Source organism: Drosophila suzukii, chromosome 3 (assembly GCF_043229965.1).
Source record: "Drosophila suzukii chromosome 3, CBGP_Dsuzu_IsoJpt1.0, whole genome shotgun sequence".
Classification (NCBI taxonomy): Eukaryota; Metazoa; Arthropoda; class Insecta; order Diptera; family Drosophilidae; genus Drosophila; species Drosophila suzukii.
The window spans coordinates 15,675,041-15,700,885 of NC_092082.1; the positions used below are offsets into that span (position 1 = coordinate 15,675,041).

The window sequence follows — 25,845 nt, forward strand, 5'->3', positions numbered from 1 at the left end:
TGTTTCTCCGATAGCCAATTTGATGCAATATAAACTGTGTTTTAATTGCCGCTTTTTTGTGCAAATTGCTGGGCCGAAAACTGTTGCTGATTGATTAATACCCGGGTTCCCTCATTAACTGGTCTTGAACTTGAGTCATTGCCAAGAAGAAGGGAGGCGGATCGTTCGAGGTTTTGGCCAAGTGATTTTTGCGGTTAGCATTGTCTAAGAAGTTTGAAAATAACTTAATTAAATGTTTAAACATTGTTGGAAATTTAGTTTCCTTGGAAACTACTCATTTTTGACTGGGATATTCATGAGAACTCACCAACTAAAGCCACCAGTCAAGCCATAAATTCTCTTTCTAAGAAATATAAATCAACAGGTTATATGTTTAGGCTAGGCTGCTCAAAGAAATTCAAAATTCCACAAATTTAAGAGTTGGTAAAGTGAGTAAATAAAAACAACATTTTGGTTAATTCGTAGTAGTTTTTCTTGTTTTTTTTTTAGTAAACGCTAGATCACAATATAATAGAATCACATTTAAAAAATAAATTATATACAAATTCGTAGACAAAAACTGCATGTTTTACATCCATAACTATCATAATAATATAACAAATACATTTTACATAACACTCAATAACAAATACGGATTTATGATTAATATCTTACTTCACGGGTGGCTCCTCAACACGCCCCTTCTGATAGACATAGTATATCAGGCAGATAACCGCCACACCAATGCCTCCACACAAGGTCGCCCAGTGGACAATATTGAGGGTTTTTAGTGTGTTAATCAATTTCTTTTTGAAGAAGGCCACCATTTCGCCATTGAGTTGAATGCCCTAGCGGAAAATTGTTATAAAAATATACATTTTTATAGTAAATCGAAAGTTTAAGTGATTTTAGATATAACTAACCTCTTCTACCCAAATTGCGGGCATTAAAACTGTTGGTAGATTTTCGGTGATCCCTATTCGATTAATGCTCTTGAGGAACATATTAAACTGAACCCTTTTACCGCCTTGCAAGGGCGTGCCCGTCAGCTAATGGAGAAAATATAGCTATAGGATTTCTCTAGATCGAACAAATATATATATATATATCTTACCGACTGCACATCCACAAAAGTCTGATGTTTTTTGGCATCTGGTTTTAAGCCTCTTATCATTTTTCGGTACTCATTCGAGGCGCCCAGCATATGAGGCAATGTCAAAATCACAGGGGCATCTACAAAGAGATAGTAATTAAAATGTATATTACTTAAGAGATACATTATAAGCAGACTCCTTGATTTGCATAACCTGCTCCTTGGATGTCTCACTGCATTCCATTTTAATTATTCTGTTTTCACTGTTGATGTTATTCCGCAAAACAGGATTATGTGACCTCAACAAAAAGCAGCTACTTAAATTTAATTTAATTAAAGTAATTGCAAGATTTTTCTCAAGTTGCGGAAGCTTCTTAGTCCCTCATCACGTTTTCGCGGAGCAACATTTATTTATTTACTTAACTACTTGTGATGTCTGAACCAATTTGTAAGAATTTCCTCATCAGACGAAGTATTTCAAATGCTCATTACTGAAACTGTTAACTCACGTTTCAACAATTAAACAAAAAAAATACGACGAAAGGAAGGCATCACCAAAAGAATCTCAAGTTTGAAACGTGCGCGATCGGCAAACACCCAAACAAAAAAGTCTAGAAAATAATATAATAAAAATCAAAGTTAATGCTTCAATTTGTAGAGCGTTCATAGCACTTGAGAACATCATTATGAAGAGCGGCTCATTATATCCCCTAGTTCAATGGGGGGCAACACTTTTGATTTCAGACGCGCATTGCCTTGGGCGAATTTAATGGAGAATGCGAAGCAAAACGTTTTTGGTTCCACGAATCTCAAGTGTTAATTAAGAAATTAAACAATCGAAGAAGATCAAAGCAGCCCACACAGACTCGATATCAAAATCGGACTCGGAATCTATGCGCAAATCAAAGTCGAAACGAAAAGCGTTTGCAATTTGTCTGAACGAAGTTAGCGCGTGTTTATTGAGATCTTTCCAGATTTTTATATCTGTTTAGCTTTTGATTTCAATTTTATTAGCCGTGTTTCTTGATGCCTTCGCTTTGCACTTCTTAAGCAGATGATTTGCATAAAAAACGCATTAAAACTCAAACTAGAACTGGCACCAACTCTGATACCATGATTACCATATGATTTATAAGTGGCGGCCATATAATTACTGAGGTAATCGACCATAACCTGATGACAGAGCCGAGTGCTTCAAGAGGTGTCTTCTGGGTAGTTCTCCTCACCAGTTAATCGCCATAAAACAAACACAAAATCTCCATAAAAAGGCTCATTTGCATAACAAAATACGATGAGCAGAAATTGTCATATAATATTCCAAATATTTCCGGTTTCCCTCTGTGTTTTATCACTCAAATTCAGCTAAACGGAAAGTTCATTGTTTAAGTCTTTCGTTTATTTTAAGTGGTGACCATATGGTAGATAGACTCGCAATGCTCCAATTAACGATAAAGTTTATATGAAACTGATCAAACAATCATTAAAACTTGAGTTAACTGCCCACAAAATATAAGATTACAAACAAACTGTCAAATACCTAAACTATTAACATAAATAAAATGTTAATTAAATCAGTATTATTCCAGAAATAAACAAAATGGTGATAAACATTTGAATCATTATCAATACTCTCTAACCAATTTCTATGGAAAAAATAAAGGGGATTTATTGGGAAATTTGGGAACCAATGTTTATTTGATTGTATCATTCCTTCATATGAAGGGAATCCCCTAGTTTTATGAATTTAAATATTATTCCCTATTATTTGTATTTTGTGCTCAAATTTTAATAATTTGTAACAAGAATTTAAATGGATTATTTTAAATAAATGGGCTGATTATAAGCTATTTCCTTATACCCTTGTTATTGAATTTACCGCATTTACATTTTGTTATGAATGAGACAAGCAATTAGCTAAACCTAAATGTTTTGGTATTTCTTATTTAAAAGTAGATCGGCAGCACAAAAGTCTTTGATGTTTCAAATTTATGGGCATTTTTTGGTATGCCTATTTTGTTTATACTGGAATAAAATTAGGAACTACAGATAAGCGGAAGATAACATAACTGAAGTCAATATAAATATTTTCTGTGGAAAATATGCGACATATTTAACTATGGATATATAAATAATTTCATGGTGGTGTTATTATTATAAAAACAAATACGGAAATGATATTATCAGATCATCTTGATATTATCATCTTTTAACATATCATTTGCATTAGGTTTTTATTTCGTTATATTGAAGCTTGTCATGATGCAGAAAATGCTAATAAATTGGGATTCATAATTATCGGGTATCAGAATTAATATAGAAACTTACCTAAACAGGTGGTCAAGTCCAAGGCCCCCGCGTATAGACATCCATTTTTCCTCTTTATCACATTCGCCAACTTGTCAACGCAGAAACACTCGTTATCATGTTCCGGACCAATGTCGTTGATAAAGTTTTCGCCGATGGAGTACCGGTATCCGGGGATACCCTGGTACTGAATATCCGTTTGGTAGAAGAGCTCCACTGATCTACAAATATCCGCGCTGAAGATATACATGGAATCTCCTCGCTGGCGAAATGGTGGATAGGCCGATGCATCGGTTCCATTGATCTGATTGCAGACCGAAGTTTCGCCCTCTGCGCTGGCATTAAGCCAAACCTGCAGATTATGCGAGTCGTCCAGTTTTTGGATCTCCAACACCCTCATGGGATCTCCTTTTCCGGTATGCACTTCGTAGACTTCGTGTCCGGAACCATTTTTCTTTGGGAAATAATAAGAACATAAGTAGATATAAGTATGGGATTTCTTTGTATTCTTTTATTAATTTAAAATTGTACTAACGTGTCCAAAGAAGGAGAAGGCCAGACTTCCATCGCTTTGCTCCCTAATAGTTTTCGATCCACTCTCCTTGATCTGATTGCAAATAGCCTTGGCGATTCCCTGGGGATTGATGCAGAAGCGCACTCCATCGAAGAGATATTCCCGCACAGAAGTGCTCACAAACATGGATCTTGGATCATTGAATACTGCCTTCAGATTGGCATTTAAGTGAACCAGTAGCAAAGCCAAACCAGGATCATTCTCAGAGATTTGCAGGACAGACTGAAATAATGATAGATTTCGAAAAACACATAGCGTTAATTGAGGAACATTCATTCAGTAATCACCAAAGCTATAGGGCAAGGCAGAAAATGTTTAGTATTTAAAAGTATTTGAAAAGCATTAGCAGCAGGCGGGGCGGTTAGCTATAAATTAGTAGCAAAGCACAAGCTCAAATTTGTTATTATTAATTATGTTTTTGCGTTGAATGTGTGTGAAAATTGACGTTTCCAATCATACGGTTTTCAGCTGCCGTTTCCATTGATTTCTCCTCGCCAGTCGTTAGATCGAGTCGACAATTTATCAAAATATTTACATAGACGAGAGAAACCCAAGGTGAATGCCAATCAAAATTTTGCTGTTCTACGTCTGATGTGGATGATCTTGACTTTGGCAGTTTGAAGTTTTTAGTTTTGAGTTGAAGATGCTCCGAATTGCAATTAATATTATAATAATTAAACAGTTGCGAAGCTGTCAGAGCATCTGAAAAGCTGGTCAACTTACTTTGACACCATCGACAATGCTGATCATGATGCCATGTACCCAACTGAAGGGCGCTATATAAGTTTAAAGGTCATTAAATTCGATTCATTGGTATCTTTTTCATAATATCTTACTTAATTGAAATCTTAGTTGAATAAGATGTAAATTTTTAGGAAAAAATAATTTATTATTGGATAGTCTTGTTCGATTTTATCATTGAATCATTTTCTCATACTTCAAAGCGTAAGATTTCGAGTTTTGACAAGTCTTAGTTTGGACTGGGTTCATTAATTAACTCAATTTCTCAAACTAAGGAAGACTTCCTAAGGATGAATAGCTTAAGAACTAATAATAATAATATTTTCTTTCATTTGTTAAACAATGTTCTGAATTTGATTACTTCCATGAAACCTGAGACAAACCCGACCTATCCCACTCCAATCAAAGTTAAGTCGACACAATCGGCGCAATAAATCAGTAATAAAAAATATCATTAGCTTAATGGGTTATAAGCAGTCAGTCCATAAGATCCCTCAATATCCAATGACGCACGTCTGGGGTAAAATCATAATTAATAAACAATGAACTGAAAACGGCAAATAAAGAGAATAATGAATCGGTTGGAACCGCTGGTCTGGTCCTAAAGCAGAACAAAGACAAACAGAGCCGGCCGATGGTATCGTCCATCGCAGAACCGTGAAAAGCCATTACCATTAAGTTAAGAACACCAAGGCATGCTACTGAGTAAATCTTTGCATACAGTATCTATATGGGCAAAGCCTTGTTTGTTGCGGCTCTATTGAAAAATAGACCATCACCAGTTGGGAGGGTTTTACACTCGATTAAATTAGTAGTGGATAAAATTACTTTACGTTTCCCTCGAATACGTTCCATCAATCGTTTCAGGACTCGTACTCCTGGTGTCTGATTCAATCGAGAATTTAGCCTATTGGCAAATCCCTGAAAGATATCTGTGATTTCTCTTTCGAATACTTGTAAGAATGCCTGTAAATTTATTATAAAAATTGTAATATCTTGGGGGGTATTTTGATGTTTAAGTTTATATTTGTTATGTTTTTGTATTTATACCTACATTCATGTGCATATTGAGAGCCACTATACGATCATCTTGGGTGTACGGGGCTGAGGCATCTGCATCGAAATCAAAGTGCACATTTTGCACATAGGAGATTTTCGATCCATCCCTCGAAAAATGTTTTACCTTCTTCTGACGGAACTGCCTAGAAATATAATATGATATATATCGAATACTCTTTGCATCTATTTGATTGAACTCACCTGTATACATAGGGTCCTATTTCCTCTACAATTGGTATGGCACCTTGTTGAATCCTATCCGGATTGGTCACATTAAATATGTAGACTTTGAAGTTCAATGGCTGGGGCAGCTTCACAAAACGTTTATATTGTTCCGAGCCATCTGCTATAATGACGCTCTGCAAAGATAATAAATAGTCAACCAAATTAATAATTTTATCATTCATAAATATTTATGTTTATGATAATAATAATCACATGAATTCTGATGAGTGTTTAAAACACGACTTTAAGCTTTGAAAACATATTATGTATGCTGATGGGATTAATTTAAAGTGGTTCTAACTACTTTAATGGTCTTAATCTTAAAATAAAGTGTAGTAAAAATCATTGATTAAATATTATTTATTAAATATTCGATTGGATAGGCAAGAGATTTATATTTCTTTTAAATATTTAATAGCCTATGCTCAGTTATAACAATTTTTATCAGAGCATACTTAAAGGTTGTTTATCACGCGACTAAGTCTTTTTTTATGACATAATGACGTCGAAGCAGCTATAAAAATCCAATCAAAAATATCGGCATCAATATCAAACTGAAGCTAAGCTGAACCTGTTTTCGCTTAAAGAAAATATTTTTCTCCACAAAGCAATTCCTATTGTTATTTTGCATTGTGTTAATTATAATTTATAATTATTAACAGACAGAGAAGATCATTGACCACGTAAATTATTTACCTTAATTTCGCATTTTATCAAAACAATACAATTAATTAAGGTGCGTCTCTGTGCTTTGCCCAAAAAAATCTTCCCATGCTACAACACCTTTTGCTGTTAACCTTCCATTTTAATTTTTACAACCCAGTAGGCAGAAAAATATTTACAATTCACAGAAAAAAAAATTGGCAAAACATAAAAAGGCACACCAAAAAACATAAATAAAAGTGAAAAACAAGTTCAAAACATGACCAGCAATATAATTTTACTGTCTGCCCCTCGCACTTGATACAATTGAAGAATTGTCAAAAGAGCTAAACCCAGATTTGGGTATATATTTATATGACTAAGGCAGATCTCAAGGTCAATGCACACGCGGTTCGGTTCAGTTCAGTATATCGAAGAGCATACAAAACGTTTGATTAACCTCAAGAGCCAAAGAGGGGTCCAGGCATTCGGCTGACAATGGCCCAAAATTCATTCGGAAAAACTACAAAAAATTGTTGCGAAATAGAGTGGTTTTGGCAAAGCGTCAGGCCAAATCGAAACGTGTTTACAATTTTAATTTTGCCTAAGATTGAATTTGGGGCAAGAATGTGCTGGGTCAAAGTGGCGTATGCGTAACTTTCTGAAGGTGTTAAATGAAGATGGGCTTGGCTAAATTGGAACAATAAACAAATTGGTATACTCTTAAATATTTATATTAATATTCATGTTTGACTAAAATGTTTTTAAAATAACTTTTAACATTTATAAAATTATATGACGTGGACTAACCATGTTTTGCAGTTGTCATTATGTACATTTTCTAAAAATTGTGTTTTAATCATTAACGATTTAATTAATAAAATTATTTCTAGAAATAGTAAACGACTGTCAATTCAACTTTGAACATAATTTAACAATCAACAAGCCAACTTTAATGTAAAATATTCCATACAAAATTTAAAATTCAATTTAATTTTAAAAAGTCACTAATTTTCTCTAACATAAAATCATAAATAATACAGAAAACAATATTTTATTGATATTCATAAATTAAAATAACCAAAATATGGATGAGAATGAAGGAAAGAAATGGTAAACGTCCGACATAAAAGCCTACAGAGCGATACTTTTGTTTGGCATTGCTTGCGGGCCAAATTGCACAACATTGTTTGTGTTGACCATCGAAAATACTTCAATTGCTTTGAATTTCAATTTCGATTCATGACTCGTTTGTTTTGGCCAGTTGTTTTCTGTCTTTGGCGCCTGCATTTGAATCCCAAATAGAAATGGTTAATGTGCAAGGGACGGACCACCTTCAAGTTGAAGGCCCTCCGATTTGGAGGGTATTTCGGCCATTCTAGATCGGATCTCGAACGCGTACACACGGAAGTTCATTGCTAACGATGGCTCGTAAACAGAGTTTTGCGGCCCAACAACATTATGGGTGGCAAGCCAAGTTCCAGGGGCAGAGTCACAAAAAAGGCCAATTAACTTGGCTTGGCTACAACGATTAAAAAAGAGCAAACACAGCCACTACAACAAAGCGGCGACTAAAAAGATAAAACTTTGTGTTTGCATTCTAATTGCAATAAAAAACAAGCCCTCGGCTCAAAGTCAAGTCAAGTACTTCTAGTTGCCTTGGCAATGAGCGCCGAAGATGTCACGTTTGTTTCAGAGAGCTGTGGGAAACTACTTAAATTTGTCATATTAAAAGCTTAGAAAAAAAAATGTAGTTGAGAAAAAAAACCTTTGAATAACAAAATATTACATATAGTTTGTAACTGGTTTTTTGTACATTTATCAAGATAATCTAATATTCTTTTTTAAATTTCCATATACTTTGTTACGAGAAAAAAGCAAAAAGCTCTTTATAAATAATAATTTTTGTGAATATTAAACAACTTAGCTTAACCTTTTATGAGATTTTTCAAGAACTCTTGTTCAAACCGAGTCACATCATTGTGTTTTTTAGGGCAACCCCAATGCCAGGCATTTAAACATGGTCATAAATAAAATGCGTGGAAGGACAAGAACATGCATCGCAATTGAAGTGTTTGTTTTTGGCTCTAATGGCTTGGAAAATCCAATAATAATAAAGTGCATTTGGCTGACAAATTAATTCGCATTGCTCATGGCATTTCAATTGCATTTGGCATTCGGTTAGAGCGTGACCCTAGGGATCGGTTCTCTGGTTCTATGCCAGTATGTAATTATTTCGTGTCAAATTCGGATATATTTGAGGGAAATGAGAATCTATTGCACTTGTTGGCCCAGCAATTACACCTGTTACGAGCTTTGGTAGCGATGGGCTTGCAACCGACAGCCGTTGGTTTATTTTGGTAGCGATGTCATTACGGATAAGTTAGTTAATGTTTGCTTTTCGTGCCATTACCTAGGCCCCGACTTTATAGATCAGTAACGCCCGATTTGGTATCCCTTGGTATCCCTTGAATAATTAAGTCTAGCAGTCGATCTGATGGCTAGCCACCCCAAGTAATTAGGAATATTACAAAGAACATATCTTTCAATTTTATCAAAGCTCTTTGTAAACTTGCAAATTGAAAAAACCTGTTTTTTTATTGTAGGCGTACATTATTAAATCTAATATTCATTGCTTTGAACTTTGAACTTTCTTTGAGTCATAGCAAGTCTAACTATAATTCTGTGTAACTCATTCAATAATCACTGTACAGCTTTCGTTTTGCCACTTGTCAGCCAGCAAAAGTCAACAATAGAATCATTTTTTCGCCATTGTTTGCTTAGTGAGAGAAAATATCTGTGTGAACTTTGAAATATAAATATTTGGCTTAGAAACGTTGACAAGTTTCTAATGAAAGGCTGGGCTTGTTAGCTTGTTGGATAATAAAAAAAGACTTTGGAAGATTTTATAAGTAAAGTTCTGTGATCTTGTGGCTTTGGGATTTTTTGTGCGAGTTACTAATAATAAATAGTACATGGTAATAATAATAACAAATAGTCATTAAACAACCTCAAATATTGAACCTATACATAAAATCGAATATTTCTATAAAGACTTTAAAATATGAAATCTTTCTAGAAAAGATAAGTTTGGAAACCAGTTTGGCTAGTTTATTTTTTTAAGTGCACGTAAGCACATATTTCCTCTGGAGAATTAAACCCAAGGCCGCATGTATTTCGTTTTTCCCATTAAAATTCTTCGTATTTTGCGTAAATCTTCTTAACCTTTGGGGGACTCACCTGTTCGACCTTATTGTGCACCATGTTGGGGAAGAGAATCCAGCCGCAGTAGCCGCCCAAGCCGGCCACGCAGACGCCCAGGGCACTAACTATCAGGGACCAGTGGAGCATTTTCTCGGAGACGATCGGATGGATTGGAGTCTACGGAGATGGGTCGAGACCCATTTATCGGGTTCGCTCTCTTTTCTCGATCAAAACGCCGGCAACAGGTATTGGATTTTTTTTCTTGTTTCTTTTTTTTTTTTTTGGCTTTTTGATCCAGCGGAGCTTTGGCCTGACCTACGTCAAGTGAGAGCCACTGTTGTTGGGGTGTCGATCTTGTTGTTGTGTGCCGAAACAAAGCGCACTATTTATAAGATACCCGTTTTGGGGCTTTTTTTTGGTGTTTGTTATATATAATTTTGAAATAAACAAGTTGCCGAATGCGATGCGATGCGGCCGCTTTACTATATCGTATTATATGTCCCTTATAGTAAGAGCAACAACAGTATTCGTATACGTAGTATATGTGCTGGTTTTTTAAGTACGAAAACGGGTTTGGCTGTGGTGTTGCAGTAAAAGCTTTTTTCCGCCATCAGCTGGTATAATTAAAATATTTTTGTTAATTATATTTGCGTTTTTGCCTAATTGGGTCGAGTCACAACTTCACACGCGCCAAAGGATTAGCTTTTTTTCTGGTCTTCCCCATCGAAGAATCGCCGGCCAAATGACATCGGTGGTTAATGGTGGCACATATTTATTTGATTCTCGGTTAACGTAACTTGCTAAGCGAACTTGGCCGGAAAATGGTGGGCGGCATTCGGTGGCGATAAAAATCAGGTGCACATTTAAATTAATGGGCGCACGCGAAGGGAAAATGGGGGAAAACTTCCGCCACAAAGCGGAATGAATCAGCAGAATAACACAACAATTTCCAGCGTACTTTTGTAATTGAGTGTCGGTCCTAAGTGCGATTTTATTGAGATTTTCTTGGTGGCGGGTTAGTGTGCTTTTTCGAGATTTTGTTAACCGGAGATCCAACCGCTCGGAACAACCGTTGACGACTGCCAGAGTTCAGGCCAAGCTGCGATGACAATGCTGTGACTTATGGCTTTCGGCAGCCAGCAGTAGATTGTAGGTCTTTTGGCCAAAAGCCCTAAGCCAAGCGATCGCAGAGAGGCCAAAATTAAAGAGCGCATGCGCAACGCTCCTCGAAACTTTTGTCGAGGGCTTTTCATTAAGTTTTTGGTCCGCTGATGAGCAACAAGTTTGCAGTTAGTTGCTCGACTTTTTTCTCTGCTTTGGTAATATTTCAATACATTTTTATTTCACTTAAATTATGGATGAGCCGCTCATTAGCAAATTAGTGCAAGTTTTTGCTTTGACACTTTTAAGCCATATTTGTTTTTGGCCAAATTGGGATTTCGATTGTGCTAGTTTATCTTGGGGGAGGTGGTAGAGAATGACCTTGGAATATAATAAGGGGTGTGATTTATGTGCTGAATTCGGTTAGAATTTAAATTAATATAGAACGTGAGAATTACACCTGAATTTAGGCCTGAGTCATTTCTATGGCATTACCATTGGAATATATTGCCCTTTTTTATCGGGCATCAAAAGGTTCTAATGATACACTTTCTCTAATTGAACTGAATCGGCTGTAGACTTAGAGTGAGGTTATTAATCAGCGGCTTTGGATTAATCTGATTAGGTCGCAAAAGGGTAATTTTTATAAAGTCCTTTTTGATTTATAAGGAAGATATTAGTCAATTCACCATGACTAGTTCAAAAAGGAGAGTCATTAATCCAAAAAGTTGATGACAAATATCTATTTTTTTATACTATGTGGTCTTGAAAAATTACTAACTATTTAAAATTATTTTTACATTTAAGCTTGGGAATGTGAAGGAACAAAGTATCTTCAGTAGAAGTTTCTAAATGTAGAAGACTAAAATGGTTTACAAAACAGTATCAATAAAAGTTTTTTTTTTCAAAAGAAGAAAAAAATATGATTAACTATTGATAGTTATGGAACTTCAAAATCTTTATTTAAGTTTATAATCTGGAACCGTTATTGTACAGCCCTTTGAGGGACTGAAATCTCTGCCAATCTTATTTACACTCTTTTCTCCGGCTCTTCACTAGCGAAGCCTCTCTTTTCCCCTTCTCTTTTGAAGTTGGCGTGGGTGCAAGACCCCTCCCTCTGGTATCCAATATTTTTTGGACAAACGCATTAACAGGTTTTTCGGTTCGGCTGTGCGTGCCGTGAAATTTATATGTAAAAACTTGTAAGGCAAAAACAATAGCGATTGGATTCGGATTCGACTGCGGGTGAAGCTTTTGTTGAACTTGACACGATTGTTGCCCATTCATTTTTCGATGTGGTTTTTGTTTTTGCCATTACTTTTTGTTGCTGTTGTTCTGCGCATAAATTTGTTGAATGTTGTGCAAAAAAGTAAAGCTTTAAATATTAAACGGATGCCAAAATATAAACAACTTTAGATAGAGGAGCGATAGAGAATAGAGACGTGGCCAAAATTAATTGGCATAAAATGGTAAGTATTATTTAAATCATACTTTTGTTCGAAAAGTATGTCAGTGGTCCTTAAAAGGTAAATGGCCATAAATATATTTGTTATATTTTTACTTAGGGAGCTACACAAAAATATGAAAAAACACTTTAGAACTGAATCAATCTTCCTTACAAATCCCCCATAATACCCTAGTGAACTGAAACTATTCACTTGCCAATTCCTTAACATTTTATGTGACTCCCACACTCCACATTCATTTCAATTTCTCTGCAACATTTCTTTTAATTATTTTGTAGTGCGATCCACATTTAGCCTAGTTTTTCGAGAAGTCCCCCCCTCCCTGGGCAAAAGCTCTTGGGGATTCGTTCTCCATTTGCGTGCAGCATGTGGATATAGTAATTTAAATATTTATTGCATTTTTTTATGCAGGCAACACTTGAGGCACAAACAACCTCCTCGGCCCAAAACTCTTTGCCTTTGTCTGACCTCAAAATTAAATTCAAATCTCGGGCAAATGGCAAGACTTGGCAGCAGGCAGTTTTACATTCTTTTTTCTCCTGTTTTGGGTATTTTTCTTGTTTATTTTCACATTGGAAATTGATTGCACTAGTGTGTAAGTACATGTTGTACGCAGTGATGGGATGGAAAATGTTTATTTATTCTAAAAGATAGAATATTAAATGGTACAAAATTCATCAAATGGGTATTGATAATTTATAAAACATTTAGAGCTGTGAAACTTGATTTAAACTTGCAAAAATAATAAATAACCATTTATAAGAAAGGGAACATAAAGAAGTGCTTTGCACTTTTTTAGATATAGTAAAGGTACTAATATTAATAAAAATAATCATACCAGTATAGTAATATTTATTTAAAATTCAAGAAAGTATCGTTTTTGTGTACCTAAGTATACCTTAGATAAATATTTTATTTACTTGGGTACAACCACCCATGGAATCGCCATCACTGGTTATCCGTGCATGTGTTCAATGGAGTGATATGAAAAACTTCACACGACAATGTAAGGCAAAAAGGAACAATCAGCGAACACGAACTGGATTTATCCACACCCAGCCCCACCTCCATTTCCGCCTGAGGATATTCCCTTGCATTGATGGCGTGCCTAGGCAATCGCAATTTATAGATAATTTGATACGAAACGTCAGACAGTCGCTCAGTCGGAAGAGTTGGATTGAAAGTGGCACAAGGACAAGTCGGGTATCGGTGTGTTTGGTTTCTGGGTGGCTCTCGGAATGCATTTCTAACGAATTTTCATTAGCCACCAAATTGCAAATGAATATTTGAATGCTTCGATGGATGGTTTACTGGGGCGTATGCGTAATTCGTTCTCACGTTCCACATACGACCCGTGTGCACTGGAATGCCCAAGAACAAAGGCCCAAAGGCTTAACTGCTGCAGCAGAAAGTACGAAAAAATGCAATTAAATGGATTAAGCGAGGAAGAAGGCTACAGTCAAATGAGGCCAACGTGAAGAAGGTTCTGCTGATTCTCTTGGCACTCACTCTCCCCCCTTTCACCACTTTCTCCTCGGCTTTCGCTCGTCAGTGTTTGTTTGGCCAACAACAAACCAAAGGCAGTCACAACATTCGAGGGCTCAGCAAAAGGGGAAAAAAGAGGTGCAGAGCACACAAGGATTCAGCCACTCGACCGCTTATCGTCAACTGTCATCGTCTGCCAGGCTCTGAACCCCTGTGCACTGAGAGAAAAAGGCTTAGGGTCTTTCAAGTGCAAGTGTACTACAAAAAAATTCATTTTTAAATTATATAAAAATGTTTTTTGGTATAGCAATGCTAATGTAAAGCTTAATATATTTTAAAAACACTAAGAATTTAAACTACTTCCTCTTAAAACCTAGAAAACTTGAGATAGATCTTTAATGGTAGAATATCCATTTTAAAGATTTTCATTTACAATCAGCCTAGTTTATAAATTACAAAATAAATATCATATAAATTACTTCAGTTTAAATTACTGAATATTTGTATGTATTTGAATACTTTCTATTTTTGCCCCCAATTTTTCTACGTGTACTGCCTCTCCAAGGTGCACGGACATCACTCTGCATTGTTGCAAATGTGAGCGACCGATTGATGAGCATGTGACGTTCCGTCCTGGCCCTTGGACTGTCTGTCTATATGCCTCTCCGGCTATACATATGTCCGCCCGACTTTCCGTCCGCTTTCCGGCCTGAAAGTGTGTCAAATAAAGTGCTAAAAGATTTATGCCCTGCACCTCCTTTTCCAGCTGGGCCTCTCGTTCGTTCTCTCGCCGTCTATTGCTCTCAATAAGTGGCACAAAGGACGAACGACGGGCGCTCACCGCAGGCTTAAGTGTCTCTAACTGGCAGACAGGACACCCAACTGGATATCTGCCCCTGCCCATGTATACACACCCTTTGTGTGTGTGTGTGTGCTGTGCTGCAGTTTTTCACTGGGTTTTCCCGCTCCTGGGCTGCTGTGATGTCCTTTCGGCCCAGGCCAATTTAGAGCTCGAATATTCTGCTTTCCGTTTCATATCTCGATTTCTTTCAGTTGACTGTGCTCATGAATAAAGCAGGGGCCAGTATGAAGTCATATGAAGTACGGATAATCCAGTCCATTGCTGAACTTGAGGTCTAGCAATAAAAGGAAATTGAGTTGGAAAACGATCGCCAGAGCTTAAGTCGCTTTATTAGATAAAGGAGTATTTTATCTAAGTATTTTAAATCTATTGTATTTTATTAAACAAATAGAAATATAAATTTATGTTAAAATAATGCAGAGTTTATAGTTACTTAAAATAATAATATACTTCTCTTATCTATAAATGAAATATTTTATGGACTTTACTTTTCATGACTCCTTTTTAAAAGTGTAATTTTTTACCTGGAAGCTGCCAGAAGTTCCTTGTTCATTAGAACAGCACCTAGTCCTACGCTTTATCGCCCCTATTAAGTGGGAATTTTAACGAGCAAAAATTGAATTGATTTAGCTGGCGATTTCCAAACACGCAGCCTTCGCAGCTCACAGTTGTGCCAACAAATGAATTACTGCGCACTAAGATTTCGCCAGCCCCCTCCCAACTGTCACACAGATACACACACACATACACGCCCACAAAAGGGCTGCAGGGCCGCAGGACATCACCCCTACCCCCTCAACCACCCCACTTTTCGTTGTCCTTCGCTCTACAATCCAGGGACGCGCTTGAAAAGGCATGAAAAACGTGAAAAACGTGAAATCCAAAACGCTGCAGAGACGCTGGAGGCCAAAAACGAAATCAGGCGCTTGGCGATGGCCAGAACCTCCAACTAATGACAATAAGGCGCGAACTGGGAAAACCCCTTCACCCAGCCAGCGAACCACCCACCCAATATCACGCATACGCCGCCTTGCCTCGGGTGCCTAACAAAAATATCACGCATACGCCGCGTTGCAGCAGCGAAATCAAAACATAAACCCAAATCCAGTGACTGCATCGGGTTTTCCTCAGCGCGTGACCAAAACAAAGAGAGAGAGAGAGGGAGAGCGTAGGGAAAATAGAGAGCGCCGAGAGAAAGGCTTTCTCTCACTCACGAAGGAGTTTCCCCATCATCATCATCATCATGATGACGATGAACATAAATGCGACGTCGTGTGCCAGTTGGAAATTGCATTTTCCTTCAGTTCTGTTTCAGTTTCGAGTCCGTGCAGTCGTGTTGGCCGGAGTGAAAAGCGTCGAGGAAAACTTGCAAAACAAAAAAAAAACAACAGAACAGAGCAGAGAAAATATAAATACAAATAGAAATAGAAATAGAGAAAAGTAAATAAGCAAACAAGTGCAGTTTCGCTGGGAGAGTGTTGAGGAAAAGGGAGATTAATCCCCCGGATCTAGCATAGATATACCTAGATACCTACATTTTGGTGGTCCCAACACAAAAAGCACGGAGTGCTGAAAAAGCTGAGCAGTCACAACACGAAGTAGCCACAATCATGTCGACGTTGCCCTTCCTGCTGAGCGTCGCCGACGAGCTGGACAACATACACTCGCAGTCCTACATGGACGACTTTGGCCTGGGCTTCCATCCGCACCGGCAGTACTATCGCACTCCAACCATCCAGCTGTCCCTGCCCGCCAGCACCGACTGGACGGGATCGAGGGATTGGACGGGCCATGCGGCAGTGGGCAACCGGCATAGTCGCTATCGCAGCTACAAGTTCTACGATGACTCACAGAACAATCTGGAAGAGGAGGAGCAGCCGGCGGAGGAGCCAATGCAGCAGTTGCCCATGGAGCAGGTGGAGTTGCCGCAGCAGTTGGTCCAGCAGGACAACCAGACGATATCGCAGGGTCAGCAGACATCGAGTGGAACTGGTACAGCCGCTCCTCCTCGCCAGGGACTGGGCATGGTCACCTCGCATTCCCACGATGTGGGCGTGGGTGGAATGGGTCTGAATCTGAAGGCTGGCGAGGAGGAGGATGATGAGAACATCGATCGCACGGTGCGCATGTATAATTTGTCCAAGAAGTGCTGCAAGAACTACTATCGTCATGCCCTGGAGACCGGACCCGGCGCCAGTGGCAAGATGAAGTGCAGCAATCTGCGCTCCGAGAGCCACAAGTCCAGCTCCAGCTCGGAGGAGAGCCTCCAGAAGATACCCTCGCCCATTGAGTTCCTCACCTGCTTCCTGGTGAAGAAGTCGCGCACCCCCAAGGCCACTGTGCCCGTGGGCCAGCCTCTGAAGAAGACATAGAACTCGGCCCGGCTGCTGCCAGCAGCTATGTCCGCCAGGACCAGCACCACCATCAGCTCCACGGCCACCACCAGCGGAGCCGTGACCAATGCGTCCACGGACACGGACACGACCACGTCGAAGCGGCGGAGCAACTGCTTCTGAATGTTGGCCGGAGTCGGAGTCGTCTGTGGCCAGGCCTGGAGTTGGCTCCAGCGGTGCGGGGAGCTGCCCAGCTCGGAGCCCGCCTCCTTGCCGGCGACGCGCCTGGGCAGGATCACCTACTAGGCGACCGACTCCGATTCGCTGTCAGGGGTGCATGTTTGGTATATGTATATGATTTGGCACTGGGATAACCTCTGGCTTAAGTGTTGAAGTTAATGGATTTTATCGAAAAGGATTTTGAAAGGTTAGCGATTTCGATTTGCACTGAAACGGGGCTTTCCATTCGCAGTTATAATTACATTTTAAATTACCTATACGTAAATTAAATCTTAATATAGCCCTAGAGGTTTTTAGGGATTTTACCTTCCCAGCAAAGTGACTCTAACATTTTGTATTCAATCTTGAACCTAAAAATTGCATTTATCGCGAACATATAGGTATGTAAATTAAATAATTTTGAATGCGTTTTTGTGTAATATCTAACAATGCTTTCATTATTAAGTTCCAAGAATATTTCCAACAAATACCACAAAATCTCCGAGCTATCTGTTTGTTAAATCCGATTCAATTGAAAACCCCGTGTAAGCGATTTATCAGTGCAAACATTCCCTAACCACAATTTGCAAGCAACTACAGGCCAAAGCAAATCGAAGCTTATAACAACAAATAATATTAACAAGAACTATACTTACAGGTATAGGAAAATTAAATTATGACATATAAATAAAAATAAACTATTCAACCAACACCGAAAAAACTTTTTTGCAAACCAAATACACAAAATTTTTAAAGCCAGATTTATACCAAACTAAGAAGATACCAAGAATTTGTTAAGCAAACATTTTTTATACAATTTTTTGATACCAAGGAAAAGATATAACTTATATATGGATATTATATTAATAATGGGAAGTTTAATTAAATCAAGGAAAGGAATTTCAAGCTGAGCCAATATCTTTGGGCAACACTTATGGTTCCATTTTAGTTTTTGGTATTCTTAAACAAAAGAGGTATAATACTTTCAGGGAAACTTTTATAAACACCTATTGCCATTTTAATTATTTTTTTTCTAATGAAATTTTTTCCATTTTTTTCGACCTACAGGTATTGGTTGAGTTTGGAATTCCTCACAATTTTATAAAAGCTGTTAGCTGTTTTAAGCCAAATAAAATGCGGGCTAATTCAATAGGTCTTCTGTTACATACACACACAAAACACAATAATACCCCAATAGCAATGTTTCATTTTCACACAAAGACAGGAAAGTTTTGTTTTTTCCTATTTCTCCCAGCTAACTGAAAAATGTTGGCGAAAAAAGGAAATTTTTAGTAAAGCTGGGGGAACTTTTGCACAATGTGGGCAAGTGTTTGGGCCAAAAGGATGGTGGGTGGTTTGGTGGGGGATAGTGGGCCCTATGAAAAGTGAAAAATGTTTTCAATTTCCTTTTTTCGGGGGACTGTAAACAAGTCAATAGCGAACTACGGCTAAGGACAAACACACAGAAGACCTTGGTCCCAATTTCAAATTAGTAGAAAAGCAAAACAGAAAAAAAGGAAACTCAATGAAAGATTTTGTAGCAGAATTATAAACGGAAAACTTTGGCGAGGCTTGCGTCTAGTTAAATGCTGGAATACAGATATAACAGAATAAATATATATATTTATAGTTTTGTAGTCAGATATTCTCTTGCGTGTTCTAAATGTATTCTAAATGTTGAACAAGAAAATATTTCAAATGTATTTACAACTAATCAAGAAGAACATTTTATATATATGTATATGTATACTATATGTGTAGTCACACTGTTTGCACTTTTCAGAGTTTAGAAACAAGACATTAAGTAAAAATACCAAAAATATATCTATATAATATAGTATATATATCACAACACTCATAGCTTTACCGCAACCAAAACGAAAAAAATTCAAAACTCAGCATCATATCTTTCGGATAAATGTAATATCTAAGAGCTCCCAACAGATACCATAAATATGCCACAATGAAAATGTTAATGAAAATTACCTAGCTGTAGTTTGGACTAACGATTTTTGCCAGTAGCTCTTGTAAAACTTTTATCTAGATGGAAAAGCATTTTACCATTGGCCAACTCGGTCGTCACTCATCTAACCGATATACTCGAAATCAAAGTAATTTAGACGTTCCTCAAAACTTGATCACTTGCATGGCAAAAGAAAACCTCTCGTAACTACATACTTTATCAACGAAGAACACACTCAACGCATATCATTCCAATACAATAGATTTCAGCTAAATCGTATTCAACTTGAGATTCAATAAATAAATATGAGAAAATATATATGAAATGGCTCAGGTGTTTTATTTTGGCGGAGCATAGATAACAAATCTTAAAAAACTATTAACCGATAAGATATTTAATATCCTAAAGGTGAAAATAATGATAAGATAATTAAGTGATTATTTTCCCCCTTTTTTCAAGGCATGCGACCTTTTTAGTTCTAGTCAATTATCCAAACTTAGATATTATTTTTTATCAAGTGGTATATAGGTATTTTTATAATACTTAAAGTACTTCCAATTCCTAAATATATTTTTGTGGGAGATATAATTTAGCAGGCACCCTTACCCCACTTGACATAAATTAAGAAACCGTTTTCATTGCCAACAAAACTCCTCTGTTATTTTGGCCCTGACAGACGGACATGCAAGGTCATAATGCGTCCTTCACACAACACTTGTCACTTGCATTAATTTTACTGTCTTGCCGCTTTTTTCGCCGACTGACACTCAAAACTGTCCGTCGGCATTTACAAATTTTCAAGTGCAAGTATGCGAGTTTTTGTATTGTATAGTAAGTGCTGACCTTTGGTGACTCACGAGGACGAGAATGTGCTGGTATAAAGTGTCCTAAGGCCGTGTGCATCTTGCTCAAGGATGTGTTGTCATAAAGTTCGTCTTGGAATTTTAAATTAACTGCAGTGGGCGAGTCAGGGAGAAATAAAAAAAAAAGCATTTGCCAAGCCACCGTGTGCACTTTCCATTTCGGTGTTTGGCGTTGTTTAGCCATCACGTCTATTGGGTTCAATAGCACAAAACAAAAATAGAATAATAGGCCGGGCCAAGCGTTGTTTGCACGCCTTCTTGCCACCACCTCCTCAATTCCCAATCCTCGAACCTCGAACCTCGAACCTCGAACCTACGGAGTCCTGCCCGCACCGCTATAAATAAATCCCTCATTCGTATGCAAACAAGTGCAGCGACAGGACGAAGGGGCCTTCGGTGGGCGTGACTGGCGGCATAATGGGCGAGTTTGGAAATGTAGTTGCAGCTCTGGATTTGTTGAAGGTTGCCTCTGGGTATGATAACTATCTGGAAGCATGTGGGGAAATTTTCAGCAGACCGCACTGTGGGCCAGAAAGTTCATTTTTTGGCCAAAAATCTGTAATTTCTTTCCTGGGATAGTTAGAAGGATGCAGTTTTTTGCATTTATCTCTTAAAAGATTGAACTTTTCAACGAACTAAAAGTAAAATTTATTGGAATTTTATATGGTATAGATAATCCAAACCAAAATCGGAAAATTTTACATACTTTTCGGTTTTTTATTTTTAAAAAAATAACTAGAAGACGCACTCAATCCATTTTCATACACGATTAAGTATGAGAGAAAACAAATTAAAAAAAATTAACACCACTATAAAATATGATGTCGTTTGAGATTTATGAACCGTTAAAAATTGCTACTTTCGGAGGCTCCCAATGAACGTTTCTTTAATAATCGACCTAACAAAATTTTCTATTTTTTTCTTCTTGCTATCTGTTTAGATTCTTATAATCAAATTATTAGAAAAAAATTGTTTGAAAAATATTGTTTTTTAATTCGTTTAATGTTAATTTGACATTTTCTGAAGTCATCACAAAAGTATGCTATTTATTTATTTATTTATTAATTTGAGATCATAGTAAAGTTTAAAAAACTAATACTAACATAGGGGGTAGTGCTAGCTACGGGGCCTTCGACTACGTATTTATGTAAGCTACATTTATATTTTTATAATATATTTTAGTTCTTCTCCGAAGAAAGTACAAGAAATGCAGCATACCTTTGGGCATACATAAGTCCTCCCTTAAGCGCTGTGCCAGGCATTTCATCTCTGAGCTGTAATTTCCTGTTTAATAGTTTCCGCATGGAAACTATACAGATTTCGAAAGTGACATGAACGGTTAGCGTAACTTTCTGTACCAATCACATGAAATTCCACATAAATGATCAACGTGGCGCTCACAACATTTGTCAACAAAGAAAACGAAACGGATTAGATTCGCTTGCCTTTAGGCTCAGCTCGCAAGCGGTATTGAAATAGAAACTGACAGTCTGCCTATTCTAGTGATCATGATCCTTCTGTCAAATGTTGTGGGCGCCACGTTGACCGTTTATGTGGCATTTCAAGTGATTGGTAAAGAAACCGAGAGTTGAACGGACGAATAGATGGATTTTAGAGATTGTAAGCCTTTAATATTCTTCTTCTGACAATTCTAGGGAGTTTTGGTCCTCTGAGTCTGAATCGGAAAAGTCTGAGTCGCTTATGTATAAATCTTCATTTGGGTTTAACATACACAATGCTTCTTTTGGAAAGTGCTGTTCTCGTTCCTTGCAATTTTTTAAACGTAATGAAGAAATAACAGGGTCGGAACAGTCCATTGATCTATAAAAAAGGTCTGACATCGTTGATATGCGATCACACTTTCTCGTATGGTTTATCCGATCATTTTTGTAAAATTTGTTTTTAGCCTCAGAGGCTTCTTCGCCCAACATACCTACCCTTAAAATACTCGTTCGAATTATATCTGCTCCATGAACCAATATTTTATGTAAAGTAGCGGTCATTGGGTACCACGGATATGCATCTATATACAGAAGAGCAGTTTGTAAAGCATATTTTTAAAATTTTTGATCATTTATGTCATGTTTTGAGTTAATAACTATTAAAATAATTTTTAGATTTTAGAGGTTAGGCAGACTAAAATCAAATTTTGGCGCGCAAAACGTACATTAAAACCTGACGGAAAAAAATACGGCATACTTTTAGGCATTCTTAGTAAAGCTCATCAAAATGGTTCGACTTCAAATTAAGCCATCAACTAAAACTAAAATTACTGAAAACTAAGGCAAAACCGCATCGAGTCGGCGATGAGCGATTTTAGTAAATTAATTAAAGAATTTATTTTTGATGTAATGACTTCATTCGGGGATGGCACTCAAAAGCACTCGAAAAGCAAAGTACTCATTTGCTAAAAAAAGCAGTAAAAATCAACGAAAAAGTTTCTTTTAGGAAACAAGTAAGTCAGAAGAGCTATTTATAATTTTTTACTTGTTGAAAATAATGACTTCTAAAAGTTCTGTGAAGAAGTCGAACAGCTACATCAGCATCTTTGACTTCTAGATTTTTTTTCATTTCCATCAATATTTGATGAATTTTTAACTTTAAAAACACGGTAAAAAAAAACTACTTGCCCGAATTCTTTGAAACTTTGGCATAAATTAGTTTAATGTATAATAAAAAGGACTCCGTACTCGGTCTTGTCATTTTCTTAAAAAAAAAAAACGTATTTTTGGCCAAAAATCGGATCGGCTGGCCCAGTGTGGACCGTATGCATTTTACATGCCTTTACACAGCAAACAAATGTATTAATACTATCTTATTTTGGCGGAACTTATAAAATATTTATATATTCAAATACCTAAAAAAAGGCTTTTTAATAAATGAATTGATTGAATAGCTCCTAAGAAATATTGAAAAAATTAAATTTTTGTTTTTATTAAAGTCCTATCAATGCATATTTCATATTTATTACACACAATTTTGATTTGCACTTTACATATGCATGTACTTTGAGTTGTTATTTTTCTGTAACGTTTATTGATTTCCACTTCGTTGGTTTAATGCAATGTGATATTTATTTATTTATTTCAGATTAATATGAAAACATATTTTCTACCTGACTGAACTTAATTAAATATTCTGTTGATTTAAGGATATGTGGCAGTAAAGTGGCGTTTACACCTTAAAGTAGACAAGGACTATTTACTTTTTATTATTTATAACTATTTTAATATATCAAATAACAGTGGAAAAGTGAGATAATAATAATAAACAATCCTTTTATCTCCTTGAAGTCTTTTTTCTCCTCAAGAGTATATCAGGATCGACTTTGGGTCCCTTAGCGGGCCCCTTTCTTCTGGCTTTCTTTGGGAAAACTTTGCCAGTTTGTTGGTTCTGTTGTGGTTGTGGCAACTATTATAGTGGCTGCCTTTTGGGGACTCATTTTTTGGGGCTGGAAGCAGCAACCTGCAACCTGCAACCTGCGACCTGCAGTGCTCACTTCGCATGGCCAATTACGGCTTTAAGTCCTGCCGACTCCTCGCCGTCCTGTCTTTTTCTTCGACTTGAACTTTTGCTTTCGTTTCGGCCGCGCTGTGTGCTTTCTCCACCCGAAATTTCCCTTTTTCCCTTGGCAGGCGTCGCATTGCAGTGGCCTGTTGGCCAGGTCGACTGCACCTGCTTGTTGCCCTTTTGCGGCTGAATGTTTAGTGTCTCGGCGGCCATTTATTGTTACACTCGACTTCACCGCCCGGCGACTCTACTTTATTTGCCCCGTGAGCGGTGCACCTTATTGATTTCCCAGACTTAATTTGCTGGCCCTTTTGCTGGCCACTGTTAACCACAAGTATTACGCATACGACACGTTTGCCGTGTTTGCCTCAAACTTTTTGTAGCACACTTTTAGGCTGAATGCGGGAAATGGTTTTATGAGCTGTAGCTAAACACTTTGCTGATTCGTTTGGGGTACGGGCTAAGAGAAATCAGACATATGTCTTTGTAAGAAATTCATAAGAGTCTTAACATTGCTTGAAATTTTTTTAAATACAAATAATATATGTGGAGGTATTTACAATTCGTAGCTTATCTTATTATTTTCTATTAGCATATTTTAAGGCTGTTTTGTCATTTCTTGCCTTTTCCCCATATTAATAATTCCTCGGTTGGAAAAATTGCATTTTAGATCAGAGCTCGATACTTCGTTTTTGTTTATCAGTGTAGTTAGTTATTTTGAAAATGTTTTTTTTAGAACACCTTGCATAATATGCTATGATGAGTGTTTGGCGGTTTGCATATCGCTTGCTATTAGCAAGAAGATTTAAATCTTAAAATACTATATACCAAAAATACGAAATTTTCTTTGAGAATATTATTCTCATTTTCTCTCCCGCGGATCCGCGCCTGGATGTCTAGGTGGGTGTGAGGGCATCCCACTATGCTAATGAGATCTACGATTATAGAAAGCCATCTCTTAGATAATGCCCAACACACAAGCGGTCCCAAAGAAAGTTGTGCACAACCCACATCACGGGAAAATTGATTCTGATTTTCATTTGATTTTGCCATAAAATCAAGCAAATTAGTAGATTGCTTTGTTTAGCGTTAATTGCAAATGTATTGTTGTTGCGCCAGCTGCGGCACTTTGATTGATTTTCAAACGAGAAATTCTCTTTACTTACACTAAATAGCGTATGTTATTTTATATACATAGAGAAAAATTTCTAATGTGCTATCATCGCAATATTAATTGTATATCAAGAAGAGAAAATTAAACCAAATATGTATTTTGATCACAAATAATTTTAAAATAGTTAAAAAATATAAAAAGTAACAAAATGATATGTAACAATTGTTTATTTGAAATGTTTACCTCCCAGTAGTGAATTTGAAAATCTATGCGGATTAATTCATGTTCCTTTTTAATTTTGTTGATAATGGCATGAAGGCCCCAATCCATTAAAAGATTCATTTTATGGAAATAAGCATTTAGCTAAGCTGAATTTTTCTGGTTCTATTGATATGTCACCGAGTGTTTTCCAGATTGACTAAGCTTCATCGCATTCCTATTGAACTCGGCCTGTTGCAAATGACTTTATGTACAAATACAAGCTTAAATGGCATCTAAATTGCTGCGAAGCTTGTTATAATTATTATAAAATACACGCAAAATCTACTGCGACAACAGCAATAACAACACCAACGACTGGGACAACAAATTACAATTACAATCGGGGTGGGCCAACCCCAATCCGAATCGATGATTGTGTTTCGCTATGGGCACGGGCTTTATAAAGAGGGGTAGGCAGGTCAGGCCCATAAATGTTCCGCTCATGTCGCGACATTTCAGTGCATGTTCATACGTGTTTTTGTTGCTTTTATCGACTAATCTGCTCTGCAAAATCGTCCAAAAATTCACAAATTGCCCTTTTGTCATGGCAAACTCAATCCCCCTTTTATGTATCTGTCTCTATAGATTGTGTATCTGTAATCCGTGTATCTCTGTTGATTTGTATCTTCTAGCGCTGAAACTGAAAATAAAAACACAGCACAGACACAAAATTAAATCCATATTGGGTCAAAAAGAGAAAAGAATTATCTGATGTTCGTACTTCCGCCAAAGAAATGTCTTTGCTTTTATTTGGGCCTGCTTTGTTTTTGCTGTTTTGAATCTTTTAATTTTCAAGCGGAAACGCTGTGTAATTAATTAGTGATGCTATGCAAACTTTTTTTGCATG

The 25,845-nt window shown here is 37.0% G+C and overlaps 2 protein-coding genes and 2 long non-coding RNA genes across 6 annotated transcripts in view; 2 read left to right on the forward strand and 2 right to left on the reverse strand.

Moving 5' to 3' along the window:
* Positions 1 to 24,794, forward strand: part of LOC136116940 (uncharacterized) — a 33,378-nt gene extending 8,584 nt beyond the window's left edge. Inside the window, exon 3 of the long non-coding RNA XR_010654055.2 lies at positions 23,204 to 24,794. This is a non-coding gene — a long non-coding RNA (uncharacterized lncRNA). The remainder of the gene's footprint in view (positions 1 to 23,203) is intronic.
* Snmp2 (Sensory neuron membrane protein 2) lies at positions 459 to 10,885 on the reverse strand. Of its 3 annotated transcripts, XM_036816435.3 has the most exons (10): positions 9,858 to 10,885; positions 5,952 to 6,109; positions 5,746 to 5,893; positions 5,525 to 5,657; positions 4,674 to 4,726; positions 3,912 to 4,172; positions 3,398 to 3,830; positions 1,094 to 1,212; positions 903 to 1,028; positions 459 to 827 (listed from the first exon to the last, which is right to left on the reverse strand). In XM_036816435.3, the coding sequence occupies exons 1-10, from the start codon at positions 9,966 to 9,968 to the stop codon at positions 651 to 653; spliced, it is 1,719 nt and encodes a 572-aa protein (XP_036672330.1). In that variant the 5' UTR covers positions 9,969 to 10,885; the 3' UTR covers positions 459 to 650. The 3 variants fall into 3 exon arrangements, with proteins under 3 accessions (XP_036672330.1, XP_036672331.1, XP_036672332.1); XM_036816436.3 differs by lacking the exon at positions 4,674 to 4,726 and having other exon boundaries at positions 5,520 to 5,657; positions 9,858 to 10,884; XM_036816437.3 differs by lacking the exons at positions 4,674 to 4,726; positions 5,525 to 5,657 and having other exon boundaries at positions 9,858 to 10,882.
* On the reverse strand, positions 14,412 to 15,507 carry LOC139352984 (uncharacterized). Its single transcript, XR_011604050.1, has 2 exons — positions 15,260 to 15,507; positions 14,412 to 15,009 (listed from the first exon to the last, which is right to left on the reverse strand). It is a non-coding gene; the product is annotated as an uncharacterized lncRNA (long non-coding RNA).
* On the forward strand, positions 16,023 to 19,575 carry LOC108006872 (uncharacterized). Its single transcript, XM_036816439.3, is given in 1 exon segment — positions 16,023 to 19,575. A coding segment is annotated over 1 exon segment (1,029 nt). The 5' UTR covers positions 16,023 to 16,345; the 3' UTR covers positions 17,375 to 19,575.
* Positions 24,795 to 25,845: the final 1,051 nt, after the last annotated feature.